The 16,697-nt window shown below is 54.9% G+C and overlaps 1 protein-coding gene across 1 annotated transcript in view; it reads right to left on the reverse strand.

Moving 5' to 3' along the window:
• The window catches only part of Efcab6 (EF-hand calcium binding domain 6), a 103,054-nt gene that overhangs the window by 71,415 nt on the left and 14,942 nt on the right, over positions 1-16,697 (reverse strand). Inside the window, exons 2-4 of the mRNA XM_077109278.1 lie at positions 12,160-12,274; positions 10,033-10,139; positions 4,148-4,380 (exon numbers count right to left, since the gene is read on the reverse strand). Of these exons, the coding sequence (XP_076965393.1) occupies positions 4,148-4,380; positions 10,033-10,139; positions 12,160-12,274 (455 nt within the window). The remainder of the gene's footprint in view (positions 1-4,147; positions 4,381-10,032; positions 10,140-12,159; positions 12,275-16,697) is intronic.

Consider the following 16,697-nt stretch of genomic DNA (forward strand, 5'->3'; position numbering starts at 1 on the left):
AGAAGGAGCTAATAAAGATAAGACCACAAATCAGTGAAACTGAGAGCCGGAAAGCAATGGAGGAGGGTCAATGAAATGAGTAGCTGGTTCTTTTAAAAGATCAATAAGATTGATGAATCTTAGCTAAAATGATAGAAAAAAATGGGAAGGTGCCACCTATCAGTATCAGTAATGAAAGCAGGACTATTCCTGAACACTCCACAGAGTTTAAAGCAATAATAAGGAATTACTATGAAGCATTTATTGCCCTTCGTTGGTCAACTTCGATGAACTGGACCAACGTCTTGAAGGACTAATTACCAGGAAGAAATATGAATGACTCTATGGCTACTAAATAAACTGACTTACAGTTGAAAACTTCCCAAAAAGGTCACTTCAGGACTTGATGACTTTGTTTGTGAATTCTAGAAAATGTTTAGGGAAAAAAAATAATACTACTTCTATAGAAGCCAGAAACGAGACGAGGGGAATTCTTCTAGTAGTGTGATGCCGAAGCCAGGATTGCACTACTTACGACTGCTCTTCTTTCCTAGAGGTCATCCAAAGAATAAAAATGTCTGAAATTATTTTCTTTATAAAACAAAGGTCATTCTCTCCTGCAGTGACTGTGAGGGTCCACGGACCCGCCTACATGTCTGCTGTACATCATAGGGTTTTAGCAATGTTGGTTTTGATCTTGCTTATCTATTCATTATCCTAAAAATCTGTGATCATTGCTTGATTGTTCCAAACTAAGAAAAAGAGATCATGATAAGAAGGAACAAAAAATGATGGAATTGCCCGCAGGTGAGAGTATACCAAAGGGGGCCACCACCAGCTCGTGACCCTCCGGTTCTCTGGCTGTAGTGCCCAGGGTTTTACAGTCTCTTTCCAGAAAGCAGTAATACCATCCACACAGTGTCTTAGTAGATTGTAGTGAACACTGTGAAAAATTCAGAGGCCTCACTTCATGCTTAACTGGCTAAGGGACGAGAGTGAGCAGGAAGCTTCACAATCAGGAGACGAGACAGAAGATAATGGCACAGACGGAGGACGGCTCAGGCTGCGAGGGTGAGGCACACCCAGCACATAAGCCCAAGCTCCTGATGAACACATGATACATTTCTAAGGGCAAAAATTCTCATCAGCTAATCATTCAACAGCAAGGACTGGGTCCTGCGATCCTTTGTGATAAGAAGCTGCACCGTCTCATTTTGTGAGGAGGACACATGACAGTACTCGTTCAGCTTCTGTGATGTTCTTGCACCTGAAGGTACTTCATGGGGTTGTAAGTGGGCCAGCCGTCAGGGCGGATGTGTTTCAAACAGGGACTGGAAGGCAATGGATGAAGGGGGAATGAAGCGAGCATCGGAGTGGCCCTTCTAATTGGTATTCATGTATCTAAACACAAAAACGCTTTGCGGTTATGAAGTAAACAAGATGGCGGACCCTCTTCAACAAAGTCATGTTTCCAAAGCGTTGTGTGTTGATGACGCAGGTGGAAGTGAAGGCAGGGAGGGCAGAGAGGCCCAGGGGAGAGGCCAGAAGGCTCCCTCCTCTGCCCACACCCGCCCACCTCCCCTGGGCCTGCGAAGACATGTCTGCTCAAACCCAATCCTTCACTGTGGAGTCAGGTGGAAGGCCTTCTTGCAGGCCTCAGGGCACGAAGCCCAGCACAGCACCTGGCCCTGGAGGCTGGGCTCGCGGAGGCAGCACCTGTTTGGACTTCAGAACTATCATTCCCCGACCCTGGAAGCCAAGCCAGGTCCCGCTGGCTCAGCCTCTCCTGCTAGGTGCCATCCTCCACTCTGGATTTTTCTGGAGCACACTTGACGGCTCATGAACCTCCCTGCCTGGTGACACTCCGCCTGGCACACCTGCCTCTGCCAGGGCCTCCCGCTCGCCTCCCCTCCACACCCACCAGGCAGCCCCTCCTCCACACGCATCTGGCCTGGCCTCCTGAAGGTGCTCAACTCCCACCTCGGATTTTCCAAGGTCAGTTCCCGGGCCTTGAATGACCTTTCCTCTGGCCTGCACCTGGGGGACTCCCACTCCCATTTCAAGATGAGTGAGATCTTCACGCCTGAGCACCTCAATAGCCCTCCTGCCCCCTCGGTTCCTGTGGCCCTTCAGTAATCCTGCCGTTCAACGTAGCTCTTTATGTCTGTTCCTGTCTCACGTTCAACCGTGAGCCCCCTACACGGGAGCAGCTGGGCCCTCTTCAAGGCATCTGCACCACCCCGCCCTGGGACGGCATCCCACAGAGCCCACTCTTAGTAAACATCTAATTAAGGGACAAATAAATACAAATAAGCAGGTTAAGTCACTGGAAGGGGGAGATCACATTTTGTGATGGAATTTCCATGTTCCTTCTGCACACATCCTCCAGAAACTTTTTTGGGAGGATTGGTTTGTTCTGTGTCAATGTTGTGAGATCAAGCCTCAGATCAGAGCTCCTCGGAACCTGTTCAGCTCACACGTCACATGATCGTTTCACTTAGAAAGAGACTGCAGTCATTTTCTAGCCTTTTCTTTTTCTTTTTTTAGTATCAGTTAAAATAAACCCTATGAATTCAAGAGGGGAAATTTAATGAAGTTCAAGACCCAGAGGGCCTCCTGCAGCCTCGACAAGTGTCACAGCAGGCTGGCACAGTGGCGTGGCTTATGGGTGCTCCCTTTGCTGGTCAGAAGGGTGCCTGCCTGAAGCCCCTGGGGCCAGGAGCACGTCCACATGACTCTGGGTCGTCTGGTCCGGAGGCGCACCTTGCCATCACCACACTTCAAACACGAACACTGTAACCACGGGTCAAGGAGGGGCTCTCAAACACCTGTCAGCATTCAACAGGCCTCAGCAGGAGCTGCCTGTGACAGGAGCCGGGGGCTGGGGGCCCACTGTGCCTCAAGACACATGCATCTTGCAGAGAGGAGGACGAGAGTACAGGGCACTGGGGCTCCGCGGAGCACTGAGGTGCTCCTGCTGGCCAGGGGTGAGGCTGTGCAGGGTGGGCAAGGATGGGGGGCAGCACTGCTGTGAGGAGCTGAAGGTGTCCCTGCATCTCATCTCAGTCCTATCATGGCCTGTGGCTCCCCACTCCCACCTCAGGCATGATTAACATCTGGAGGGGAGGAGACAGGAGCATCTACCAGGGAAAGAGCATCTGCAGGAAGGTGACCAGAGCCAATTCTTGTGTGGCCTTCCCTGGCCTGCCGCTGGCCCCGGGGGGGGGGGGGGGGGGGCGGGGGGCTAAGTCTTTGGCAGCATTCAGAGTGCATAGGCGTCTCCCAAGCCGCATTCTCTCTCTCTCTCTCTCTCTCTCTCTCTCTCTCTCTCTCTCTCTCTTTTTTTTTTTTTTTTTTTGGTGGGGGGCAGGACTGGGATTCAACTCAGGGGCACTCGACCACTGAACCACACCTCCAGCCCTATTTTGTATTTTATTTAGAGACAGGGTCTCACTGAGTTGCTTAGGGCCTCACTTTTACTGAGGCTGGTTTTGAACTTGTGATCCTCCTGCCTCATCCTCTCCAGCCACTAGGGTTACAGGTGTGTGCCACCATGCCTGGCTCAAAGCCTCATTCTTATTTTTTTTTAAATATCTTTTTAGTTGTAGATGGACACAATATCTTTATTTATATTTATGTGGTGCTGAGGAGTGAACCCAGTGCCTCACACGTGTGAGGCAGGTGCTCTACCACCAAGCTACGGCCCCAGCCCTCAAAGCCTCATTCTTGAAAAGCTTAAAAAAAAAAAAAAAATACACATCTGACCTCAGCTTAATTAATGGACAGAAAAATAAGTGTAGGTATATACTGGAATGCCTCAAAAAAAAAAAAATATTGGAGCTGGGCACAGTGGCCCACCCCTGTAATCCCAGCAGCTTGGGAGGCTGAGGCACGAGGATTGTGAGTTCCAAACCAACCTCAGCAACTTAGCAAGACCCTATCACTAAATAAAATATTAAAAGGGCTGGGGATGTGGCTCAGTGGTTAAGCATCCCTAGGTTCAATTCCCCGTCCAAATAGAAATACCGGAAAGACGCCCTGTGAACATAAAGATGCCCCGAGGAGGGACGGCGGCTGTGTGTTCTGCTCACTGTATGTTGACACATGCCTTGTTGCAGCTGCTGGCCAAGCCCAGGGGCACACAATGCAGAAGAGCTCCGCCCCTTACCTGATGAGTCTTTGAGGCGCATCATCTCTTCTGGGGGTTCTCTTCTCACACAGATGTTGAAATTCCCGGAAGTTTAGAGTGACGGTGACTCTCAAGCCAAGAAGGCCAAGGAAACGCTCGAACTCCCGCTCCTTCAGGTTGAGCCGGAGCTGCAGCAGCAACTTGTGCAGGTCGTACATGCTGATTATGCCGTCCATGTCGGTGTCCATCTTGAAGAAGGCAGCGTAGGCGTCCTGAAAACAGAGCGCCGCTCAGAGCCCTCCGCTGCACTGACACACACCACTCCCCACTGCAGGGGCAGTGCACGGGACGGGGCGGCGTGGCCAGGCTGCCTGCTGCTCTGGAGATTCCACCCTGCTCTGCCCTCCCTGCAGGCTCTGCTTTTCTTAAGAGCCACTCGTTGCTCTCCAGCCCTCTCTCTGTCAGGCAAGGAGCCGGAGAGGGGACAGAGTGGCTTCTCTGTCCCTTCCACTCTGTGACACCTGTGCTCCTGCACCCAGAGTGAAAAGAGCACACTGTGACTTCCTAGGACCATCAGACCCGGTGCATGTCTTGATGGAACTGCCATGAGGTCTGGCCACTCTGTCCTGGGCAAACAAATACCGTGCTGCATGTCACCCAGAGGAGACACCCAGAGGCCAGGGCTCTCCCCAGGGCCTCTGCCCAGGCCCCCCTGCTCGGTCCATAGCGCTGAGGGGCAGACGAGGAAACAGAGGCTCTGGGTCTCTAGGGCATTGGGACTGAATGGAGCTACACCCTGGAGGCAGGCGGCTGTTGCAGATCCCAGCTCTGCCACCTACTAGCTGTGGGGACTCAGGACAAGACATTTAACCTTGCCACATTCTCTAAAGTGGGGATGTTAGAGAAAGTTCCTCCACCCCTGCAGGTCCTTGTGGGGAGTGAACACACTAATATATGCAAAGCTCTTAGAGCGGTGCCTGGCACAACCAGTGCTCTAAGTGCTGTTTGTCACAACTTCTATTGCCCAAGGTCACATGGCAGGGTGAGGCTGTCTGAGCCAACACCTGTCTCTCCCCAGTGCTTCCTATGTCAGGGCTTGAAGAGCTGTAGATGTGGCCTCAAGCCCCCATTTCCATCAGCATCTGATTCGGGGCCTCACCCGGGGGTTATCTGGCCATCTTGGGGACTGCCCCGTCCTCTCCTCCACAAGGGGCTGTTAGGATATAAAGCAAGCCCTGCTTCGACTCAGAGTCTAGAGAAGGGTTCCTGGATTTGGGGGACAGGTCTACCTGTATTCTCTCCTTTATTCATTCACCAAACATTTTCCAGCACCTAATATGTGCAACCACTGTGCTAAATACTGTGGAAATTAATTGGAAAGCTTCTGCCAGGCAGCAGGAGGAAGGTCAGACCTAACCAGCCCGCAGCCCCTGCCTGAGGGTTCACCTGATCACCAGCCCAAGGCCTCTCACACCCTCCAGCCTACATCTCCAACAGTTTTGGGGGCATTTCCTCTTGGATGTGGAAGCAAGCTGTGTCCTGTGCTGAGCCGCTCCGCACTGTGGACAACAGTAGCTTTCAGGCTGCGCCTGCCCGGAGCTACTCCATTTTGCAGGCAAGTGCAAAGGACTTCTGCAAGGCCCAGAATGTCCTGATGTTGGACATTCAGGGCTTGTCAAATGGCCCAGCCGTGCAGCAGAGTCATAGGGCACAAACTCATAAATAATTGTGCTAATAAAAAATCACCCTCTTAAACTCTCTGAATTAAAGCAGAGGCACAGAGATAGGTGGATGTCCCTAACCCATGGCAGAGCAAGCCCACCAGCCCTCTGAGTGCTGCGCCCATCCCTGAGGCCCCTCAGGAGGGGCACCTGAGATGTGGTATGGTGGCACGCGCCCACCTGTCATCTCGTCAGGATGGCAGGCAACAAACCCTGACTATTCCCCATGGCTTCAGCTTGGTCAGCTCTCCCTGGAACACAGCCCACTTCAAAACCGCTGTCGTCCACTCCTGTGCTGCAGTGAGCCCCACGCTTTGAATGAGTTCGCGCCTGAGCAGCCAGCCACCAGCCTTGAACAGGCTCAAGGGTCCACTCATGCTGCGGGCCGCCCAGCTGGGTTCTGAACCCACTGACCCCACTGCAGTGACTTCTTTTGCATCTGTGTCCGCTCTCCGCCTTTGCTTGCAGTTCTGCCTCTTTAAACCTGAGGCCACTGTTAACCTTATTGGAGCCATTCTGTGATCAATAGATCTTTGTGCAAAGTGTCCTGTGTGACTGGAGTATTATAGATATTAGTAATAAAACCGGTGTGTGTGTGCACGTGTGCACGTGTGCGCATGTGTGCGTGTGCGCACAGAGCTGGGGTGGAGGCTAGGGCCTCGTGCATGCTGGGCAAGTGCTCCACCACTGAGCTACAGCCCAGCCCTAGTCATTAAGATTGCGGTGTATAAAAGAACTTTCGACTGACCTGCTCATGGATACCAAGTGAACCGTGAATACTTGGTGGTTAAAGTCAATGAACTTGATGTAGTTAGTTAATTTGCTGTTATTCAATAAATCCTGACATTGTGGAAAGACGAACATGTGTGGTCTCTGGTAATGACAAGGCTCTCTTGCAACAGACGTCAAACTGAACAAGGCCAAAATCAAACCTGGGTGCCAACCCTGCCCCCACGTCCCTCCCCAGGATCTCTCTTCTTGGCAACGACAGCTCACTGTTTTAGGCGCTCAGACCACCTACCTCCGGGTCCTGCTGATCCCTCCCTTTCCCTCACGCCCCACAGGACCTGCTGGCCCTTCTCCCTGTCTCACTGCCTCCACCCCCTCCTGTCCCGCCCCTGGGCTCTGCCTCACCTGGCGCCTGGTCCCAGGATCCTCTCCCCTGCCCTGGGCTCCTCCCAGCCCTTGCTACCACACTGAGGTGTGGTGGCCGCAGCTGCAGTGCGGGCCCTGAGTCCTCCTGACGCAGCACTAGCACCGCGCCCTGTGGCTGGTGGCGGGACCTGAGCTGCAGGCGACCAGCTTACGAACTTCACTCATCCCTGGATCTCAGGCTTCCCCGTCAGCATGGAGACCCCTGGTTTTACTGTAACAAAACAGGCCTCACCACAAACAGATGGTCAATTCTGACCACGGTGTCTACTCCGTGTGCAGCTCTGCGTACGTCTCTCCCCACCTCTGGCCCTCGGTTTCTCCAGCTATAATATGGGGACACTAAATCCTTCTGGACAGGGCCAAGCGGGACTCTAGGAGATGTCAAACTGATGGTGTGCACAAACCTTCCGGGTCACTGCCTGGCAAGTGGTGTAGATCTCACTCATTCCAGAACAGTGAGTTGGCCCCTACTGTGTGCAGACACTGTGGCAGTCACGGGGTTACTGTCTTGAACACGCAGGGGTGACTCAGGCTCATGTTTCATCTGCTTACAGTGGCTCAGTGCCCTAGGGACACTCAAGGGGGAGGGGAACCAATGACAACAGAGCTCCCCCGGCTGATCTGAAGGGGCGCATTCGCTGGCCAAAGGGGAAGGAGAAGCATCCAGGCAAGGAATAGAATGTGCAGAGGCCAGGAGTATGGCGGAGTGGGAGAGAGCGTGACTGGCAGCTGAGGGCACGCCATGCTGGGGCAGGGCCAGGCCTGTGGACCAGGCAGGCAGGGCCAGGGCGCAGCCTAAGAGCTAAGGAGCACAGATCAGAGCCATACACCGACAAGACTGACCCGCAAGGCCAGTGCCCAGGACGGGCTGGGAGTGGAAAACCAAGTGCTGAAAAGTGACTGACCTTACTGGGCCTCACAGTCCCATCCCATCTGGTTTCAGAAGGCACAGGGCACAGGGGCACCTGCCAGACCTGAGGGCATGCCGGTCCAGGGAAGCCGGCTGCAGCATCCTTCCTAGCCACATTTCCAGGTGAGCCCCAGACCAACGCTAGCCCACGGGGGGGCCCCCGGAGGGCCTGGGTGTGGCTCGGCGCTGGGACATGTCCAGGTCACCAAGGGGGTCTGTCCCTGCTTCCCCACTACCATGGCAGTCCTGGGTCTGGACTGTCAGGTGTGATGAACTGTCTCAGCCTGGCTGTGGGCTGTAGACTGGCCAGGGCTGAGATGGCCATCTGGGTCCATTGTGACGGGGCAATGACACCAAAGTGCAGCACTTTGAACTAGTCAGAAAGTTCACCAACACAAAACAGTGTGGGTTTTTTTTTTCTTCATATTGATGAGGTGAATGTTCAAGGACAGGCGCTCAGTAGGTCAAGTGAAGGGATTAGACCTTCTCATTCCAGATTCCAGACATGCGCTCAGTCCATCCGGGCATCCCTGTGAGGACAGGAGCAAGCCCCAGGGAGCCCGCGGCAATCTGCACCCTGGCCTATCTCCTCCCAAAACTAGTGACGAGGGGTCACACCTCTGTTTTATCCCCAGGTTTGAAATTCCTAGAGTGAGGTCTCTTCAATCAACTCCTTGTTTAATCATTTAAAATAGACATCGCCTTAGGACATGCAGGACAGGTGCTCCCTGCAGCCAGGCGATGCCATAGAGGGAGGAAGCTGTGGAGCTGGTCCCTCCCCCACTGGGACAGGTGAGTGGCTGACAGGGAGGAGAGGGGCTGGAGAGGGGCCTGGGCTGCGACGTGCAGGGCAATGTCAGCAGCTGCCTGGCCTCTGTCTACTGGCAACAGGTAGAGGCCCACCAGGGGCCAGCACGTTGGGGACAGCTGCTCCTGTCCTTCCGCTCTTCCTCCAGCAGCCACACTGCCCACCCAGCTGGGCTTCCTTCTTCAGAGAACCTGGCTTTCCCCACCCAGAACCCCTGCCTCCTCCACACCGGGCAGGCACGCTGAGGACTCCCAGAGTGCTCTGCTTGGCCGGGTGTTAGGGTGGACTCCATATGAGGACTAACCCTTCTCCACATGTGCACAGGTGCCCACAGTTTCTCAGAGCAAAAATTAGGACTCACGGCCTGACGAGAGCACAGAATGTTCTAGTCAGACCCCTGCAGGAGAATACCAGCTAGATGACCATCATGAGTAGGCTCCTTTAAAAATGGAAGCTTTGTAGCCAAGATGGACCTCCAGGCAGCGATCAGAATGGGGAAGATGGTTCAGAGCACACCACACCCCCTCACCCTCACTCGGAATGGGCTGCCTCCTGCTTGTCCCTCCACCCACTGGTCAGGGTGCCCTCTAAGGCTGCGCCCTCTGCCCTTCCTGGAGCTCACAGGCTGTGGCTTGCTCAGCGGAGCTTTCTCTCCACTCCACACCCCCTCTTTGGCTTCTCAGCAGAGTCAGGGCAGTCATTCCTGCCTCTGCATGGGGAAGGCTGCTGTCCACTTCAGTTTGATCTGTCCCAATGCCCGCTTGCACCTCCGCATCGGGACCTGGTGCCTCTCCCTGAGCTGGCCCTGTCCACCCCCCTGGCGGGGGGGCCGTCTGTGCCTTGCTCCCTCTCTTCCTGGCCTGCACAGGTTAAGGCTTAAGAGTCCGTGCAGGGCTTCCTTTCCCGCCAAGTCCACCCTGAAGGGCCTTTCCCACAGCCCACTTGCACATGGACTGTCCTTCACCCTGGTGTCTCAGGGGCTCCTGCCCTCCATCCCCAGCTTTAGCACAGATTCCAGCACACGGTGAGTGTGACACTTGTTTGGTGAGTTAATGAGTGGAATGGAATGGGTACTCACTGTGTCACGGGTGGCCATCCCCCCCACCAATGCCAGGAGGGGTCCCCTCACTTCTGGCAGGAACACAGGAGGGGAAGGAGGGACCTCAGCGTTAGGCTCTCCACCCCCTCCTGGGCCTGCACCTCTCTAACAGCACTGAGCGCCTGGGGAGAGCCGGGTACCCCTGGTGGCCCAGCGTGACCGGGCACCAGGACCCACATGGGTGGCTGTGCCATGGGGTAAGACAGGTGGAGCCGCAGGTGGCCTGGTTACCTGGAAGTGCTCCTTCAGTCTCCTGGGGAAGAGCTTCAGGCACTCCTCGGCTGTGATGAAGAACCCAGCTGCAGCCTGAGGGGGCGTGGCCTCCTGCTCCCTGTGGTCTGCAAGGAGACATGGCAGCCCTGAGCGCTTCCTCCTGCTTCCCTGCTTCCCTCCCCTTCCCAAGTCCTGCCGAGACGCAGCCCCACACCCCGCGTCTGGCTCCCCCTCCTTCCAGGTCTCGGGAAAGCTCCCCTTGGTCCCCCGGGTGCACTACAGGTTTATGTCTGCAGTCTCCGAGGCACAGGCAGGAAGCTGCCTCTTCTTTGGTCTCTAGATCCATGCCATAAGGACAGGATGTGTAATTTATCCCCTATCATCAACTCGACAGCCACTTCTTGACCACCAATCTGTTAGATGTCATGCAGGGGCCGTCACACATTTTTTGATTCTTCTAACAACCCAAAGAAGTGGACTCTCGTGCCTTGTTTAAGCCCAAGGAAGTTTACCGTAGCTATTCACAGAGGATGACAGGGGCTCAGAGGGCTCCCCAGCCTGCCCAGGTAGGGTTCTTATGGCACAGCTGTTCAGGCCAACTGGCTTCCAGCGCCCAGCTGGTATGGTGCCCTCTCCCTTCCCTAAACTGAGAGAGAAAGTGCAACCTCTACTCAAAACCCAGTCCGTTCCACCAGGCCTGATCATCTGAGCATGACCTCGTCTAAAGCCAGGCCACCACCCGGACAAGGTTGTAGACATGACTCTCTGCATGCTGCAGCCAAGCTGGCCCTACCCCCACAGGTGAGATGTGCAGGAGATGGCCAGGGACAGGGCACCCAGAGCTTGTGGGCACCCTCTGGTCCAGTCTTGAGCCTGGCTTCTGCCCCACCCCTACCTCACAGTGAGGGTTGGCTTCCACATGGGGATGCCCTGCCCCCTCCACAGGGGCCCACCACCACCCGCCCCAGCATGGGGCTTTCCTGCCCCACAGCACCTGGCCCTGTGGGGGGCTGGTGAAGGATGCCAGGCTGCTCACAGGAGCACAGGGGACAGGTCATGGGGCAGAAGAGCAGGAAGGGATGGGCAGAGGACAGGGATGGATGCTGACTCTGGTCTGCTCAGGGTGGCCTCACTGGCTGGGTCTCAGGCAAGCATCCTTCCCACCTACTCTGGTCCCTTCTCTGAAGGAGGATGCACCTGGTGGCAGAGCGGTGACCTGTGCTGTAGGCTCCTCCCCCCAACTTTCATTTTCCTTCAGGGGATCAAAACATACCCAGGGCAAGCACCAGAATTCTAGAGGGCCATGCTGCTCACTCTGCCTTCCTCCCTCAGCAGGGGACCTCTCTGAAGCTGGCAGACGTGAAGCTGGCTGGGGCTGGGAGGACCTCTGGCGCTGACACAGAGAAGCAGCCACCTCCCAGAGCCAGCAGCAGGAGAAGGGCTGCGCACACAGGGCTGCTGAGGCCCAGCCAGCCTGGCCAGTGTGTGCAGAGAGAGAAAAGGGAATTCCACCAACCGCATGCCTGGGCCCTGCAGTTTTGTGCCAGGGCCTCAAGCAGACAGGGCAGGAGGCCCCTGTCCCTGCCCTGGGGCAGGACTGAACTGTCAGCCTGAGCATGGTGGACAGCAGAAGGAGGTGATGTGGCTGGGGGAGGGACCCAGCAGGGGTGGGGGACCCAGCCCACCTTGACCTCTCACACCAGATGGGTTTCCTAATTTCCTCACAACTGTTGGGGTGGGACGTAGGAATCGTGGCTCGGTGACCTTGGGCACATCAGTGAATCTTCTAGAATCTCTGCCTCCACATCTGTCAGCAGAGAAGGGTAAGAACTGTCCTGCCTGCTGGTAGCATTACTAAATACAGGTCACCAGCATCATTTCAGGCAGGAAAATCCTAAGGGACACGAGGTCTGACTGGGGTCTCAGGGAGACACAGGCTTGGGAGTCCATTTTAGAACCATTAGGGTCCTGGGTTTGCAAAAGACCCAGGCCCAGTTCCACCCTCACACTCTGTTTAACTTAGTAAAAGGAAGGGCTGAGACCGTAAGATTAAGCAAAGTGCCTGAGTCCAGTCCAGGACACAGGCGGCTCAGCATCTCCCGCGGAGGCCCCAGCAGGCGGGGGGCCCAGGCTTGGCCTCAGTACCTTCGAATCCTGCCGCAAAGTCGAGGTAGCTCATCCCCTCCTTCTTAAAGCCCATCTTTGTGGTCAGCTGAGAGAACTGGGTGTCGTCCATGGGCATTCCGCTGTCTTCCAGTACCTGGCGAAGGGAAGTGAGGGGGGAGAGGCCTTGGTCACCCCGCCACTGCTCAGCGCACCACCGCCCACCCTGATTGTGGCTCCACCCCCAGCCCAGCAGCTGAGGGCGGGCCCCGTCCCTGGGGCCAGCACAAGGCTTGTGTTTGTTGAGTATGTGGTGAACAAAGGACCCGGCAGCACCCCTGGCTCAGCCAGTGAGGCCCCAGCCCAGGGTGCTCAGCAGGCCTCTGCAAAGGCCCTGCCACCCACTCACGACCCTGTGGTGGCCACTGCTGGGGCTTTGGAGTTTACACTCACATACATTCAGGGAAACACAAAACAAAGCAAGGCAGCGTGAGGAGGGAAGACAGATTTCTACAAGTCTAACATGACCCACAGGTCACACGGCAAGCTGGGTGGCCGGTGACCGGGGAGGGGGGGGATGGGGGGTATCCATGGCCACCCCGCCCCCTCCCTGTGCTAGCCCACTCCCTATAGGTTGTTCCTGACCCACCAACGCCTGTCCCCCCGTGCATGTGGGGGTGTGAGCACCTGGGAAAGCACCCTTCCCTGTATGACAAACATCACGGTAAACATCACCATGGAACTGTCCCCATACCACTCCCAGAGAGGCAGGTGGCCGGAGCTGCTCCAGGGCAGACGATGACCTTTGACCACGGCCAGTGGGTCCACAGCCCAGACAAGGACACAGAACCACAGCTCAACATGCCCGTGTGTCCACGGGCCAGAGTCGTCCAGGATGACCGACCCCCGGCGTGGGACAGAGGACAGAGGCTTTTTTGCAGGGTTGAGTGTGAAGAGGGTGATGGAGAAGGGGATGGGGCAGACACGGACTTAACACATGCCAGATGGTTCTGGAGCCACAGGAAGCCCAGGTCTCCTAGTGGAAGACTGGAGGAGCAAAGCCCTTTCTGGAGAGTCCAGGTACGGGTGGGGACAGGATCAGGTAGGACCGTGGCACAAGTCTACATGGGCAGCATCGTTATGGTCACCAGTGTGGCAGTGTTTGTTGCCACTTCAGGCCAGGCACTGGGCTGGGCTCTCTCCAGACACTGCCCAAAGCTCATTTGATCCTTATCATGAGCCCTGAGAAAGACACTCTTGCAAACCCGACTGGACCCCTGGGAACGGAGGCTTGCCCTGATGGCCTGACCAGGGAGCAGCAGGCTCAGGGTTCAAACCCGGTTCTGAGTCCTAACTGCTCTGATGAGCCCCATGGGGGATGAGTAACCGGGCTGGACAAAGCCGGGGAGGTGGACAGGAAGCCGGTCGGCAGAAAGCAGGGGAGCTGCCCTGCCCTGGACCCTGGCACCCCCGAACCCAGCATCCAAACTGGCCACACAGGAAAGGCTAAGTGGAGCCCTGGTGACAGGAGAGGGCAGGAGGCTGGGAGGCCAGGGTCCAGGAGGAGAGCCCCTCTCCCACGCAGGGACCAGTGAGCATTCGGCTGCAGTTCAGATCTGGCTCTCGGCAGGGACCCGCACGATGTCAGGGCTACCTCCTGCTCCTATTGTCTTGGTGTCACCCTCTGTGGTGTGCAGGAAGAGGACAGGGACCTGCGGCTTGTTCTTTGTCTCCTGTCTACACAGTGACATGACCCATCTGAATGTGGAAGTGGTCACTGCCTCTTTCCTGGCCCAGGCAGGGCTGCCGGAAGCTAAGAGTGAACCAGCCACAATGGGCTGGAAGTGTCCCTCTCCCTGGGGAAGCTGGGCTGGGGGCCCAGTGAACAGGAGGCTGCAGGTAGCCACACAGGGGGTGACAGGGGAGCAGATGGATTCCAAGGCCGTCCCCAGGGCCTGCCTGGTCCCCCGGCAGGCAGTGCGTGCCTGGGCATGCTGTGCCATCTGCACCATCTGCACGGGAGCCTCGGCCCAGCCCTGCGGAGCAGCCGGTCCCAGCCCGGATGGCAACAGCACAGAGGGGAGGCCACTGCCCACGCACCAGCACCCGGAGGCAGTCGGCCGCTGCAGCGAATAGATGGGCTGCTTGCTTTGAAAAATAACTTTATATTTTGAAAACAATTACACATGAATTATTCATGGTGAATTCCTCCTGCTCCATCCCTTCACAAAAAACATATGTAAAGAACGGGAAGAAAAGGACCGTAGGCGAATGTTTCCCAGCCTGAGGGCTGTGAGCACCTCGGGATGTGGTAGGCCTCGGGCAGCCTGTCGGGGCTCAGGCGCAATCCCCGCAATTCCCGAGGGGCCGAGCAGCACACAGAACTCAGCCAGCCGCTGCTCGGAGGGGCCCCAGAGCCTTCCACCAACACCAGCGTCTTGGATCCTTCCCAGCCGCGCCCCACACTTCATTTCTCAGATGGACACAGCCGCAGATCAGCTGGATTTATCACAAGCTCAGAGGCGATTTACAATGCCACGTAAGGTGGGTGACACAGTGACAGATTCAAAACGTTCACCCATGCGCGTCGTTTTCTCGGGCCTTTTCTGGAAGTGTTTCTGAGAAACTCTTAGCGGAGTGACAAACGATGGTCTGGCAGTTTCTGATTCACCAAATTGTTACTTCTGTCACTGCTGGGACCTACCATTTCAGTCCTAGCTGGGCTCTCGGAAGGCAGGTGATGTGTGGGTGGTGGCTGCGTGAGAATCAGACTTGTCTAAGCCCCGACTGCAGAGAGCCTCTGAGAGAGTCCCCCCCACCGGCTTCCGCTGGGGACACCAGTCCTCCCAGCCTCTCAGCACATGGCGGTGGTGTTTCTCTAGGAGCCGCAACACGCGCAGACCACTCGGAGTCAATATCGTGCCACCCCCACTTAAAAAGGTAGAGACCTTGCGACCACACAGGCCCGTCCCTTTCCTAACCATGGCGGTCACTGTTTCCATCTACATATGTCACAAACCCCAAAAGACAAGGCTGGAATTTGTGTATGGACATTTCTATGCATTTTTTTTTTTAATTCAGAAAAAGCAGTCCTTTATATTTAACCAGATATTTACCATTTCTAATGTTCCTCTTCCTTTCATGAACATGTGGGTCCCCCTGGCATTAAATTTCTTGGGCCCAAGAACTTCCCGTAGTACTGCTGGGAGGCAAGACGGGTCACAATGCATCATCTTTTTGTTCTTGCTTTGTTTTTCTTAATCTGAGAACATCACCTTCATTCTTAAAAGGACCCTGGCTGACGGGAAATTCTGAGTCGAGAGGCTTCGGCAGCCCCTGGCTTGGCTCTGCCCTTCAGCCCATCGGCCCAGTGTTTCTTGGTCTCCGTTGTCTCTGATGAGGGGTCAGTGGTCATTCAAATCATGGCCTCTTGGTCGTAAGGCCTCACTTTCTCATGCTTCCTTTAAGATTTCTCTCTTCAATTCTTGTTTTCAGAAGTTTTTCTGTGATTTTCTTTGGATTTATCTTAGTTGGGGTTTTCTGAGTTTCCTAAATCTATAAATGTAGGCCTTTCGCCAAAATTCAGAAGTTGTAGTTGTGATTTCTTCACAGAAGTCTTCTCCAGTCTCCCTCTTGCTTCCTCCTTGGGTTTTAATTGCCCAGCGTTAGACCTTTTCATATTGTTTCCCATGACCTGGTGCCACTATGCTTGTTTATTTATTTATTTGTTGATTTTTTTCCCTCTCTCTTCTTCAGTTTGTAGAACCAATTCTTCCTTTTTTCATCTGTGGTTAAGACATTGGGTAAGGTTTTTTATTAGTTCTGGATTTTCCATGGTTTCTTCTTATAATTTTTATTTCTCTACTGAGAGGTCCTACATTTTCAATAATTGTTCTTTGTTCACTGAGCATTTTTATAACAGTTAAAGATTTTTAGAGTTAATTCTAACACCTGGTCATTGCAGTCTTTTCTCTTGAGAAAGGGTTTATTTTCTGTTTCTCCACATGTTGGGCACTTTGGGTGACATCCTGGACACTGTGAATGTTACGGTGTCATGACGCTGGATTCTGGTCACATTATCTGTGGACAAGTTGGCCGCTATTCCTTTCTTTATTTGGGGAAGCCACAGACTTGACTGGCCTGGATCTGAGAAAGGCTGTCTTTTCAGACTTTCAGGATACAGTTTGAACTTCGGCCCACTTCTTTGATCCTTGGGTGGGCTGCTTGCAACCTGCCTGGCTCACAGATGGTTCAGGGTCAATCAGGGACTTAGGGAGAACTTCTGCACCAGTTTGGAGCCCCTGCTGCCTGGCTGTCTCCATTTCAAACCTTGCCTCGCCCCCCTCTCATTTACTCTCCAGGGACAGTAGATGCTCAGACCTCTTCCCTCTGGTTCTGTAGGCCAGAAACAGGACTGGCGGTCTGTTGGTGTTTTGTCTGCGCTGGGTGGCACCAACCTCGTCCTTCACGCAGGTGAAAACCTGGGGACCAGGGCACCTCCAACTCATGCTATTCCCGCCTCAGGACCAACTCTCCCCCGAATCCTCTTGCTCAGCTTCAGCCTACAGGGTCCTCTTGAT

This window comes from Callospermophilus lateralis, chromosome 4 (assembly GCF_048772815.1).
Source record: "Callospermophilus lateralis isolate mCalLat2 chromosome 4, mCalLat2.hap1, whole genome shotgun sequence".
Lineage (NCBI taxonomy): Eukaryota > Metazoa > Chordata > Mammalia > Rodentia > Sciuridae > Callospermophilus > Callospermophilus lateralis.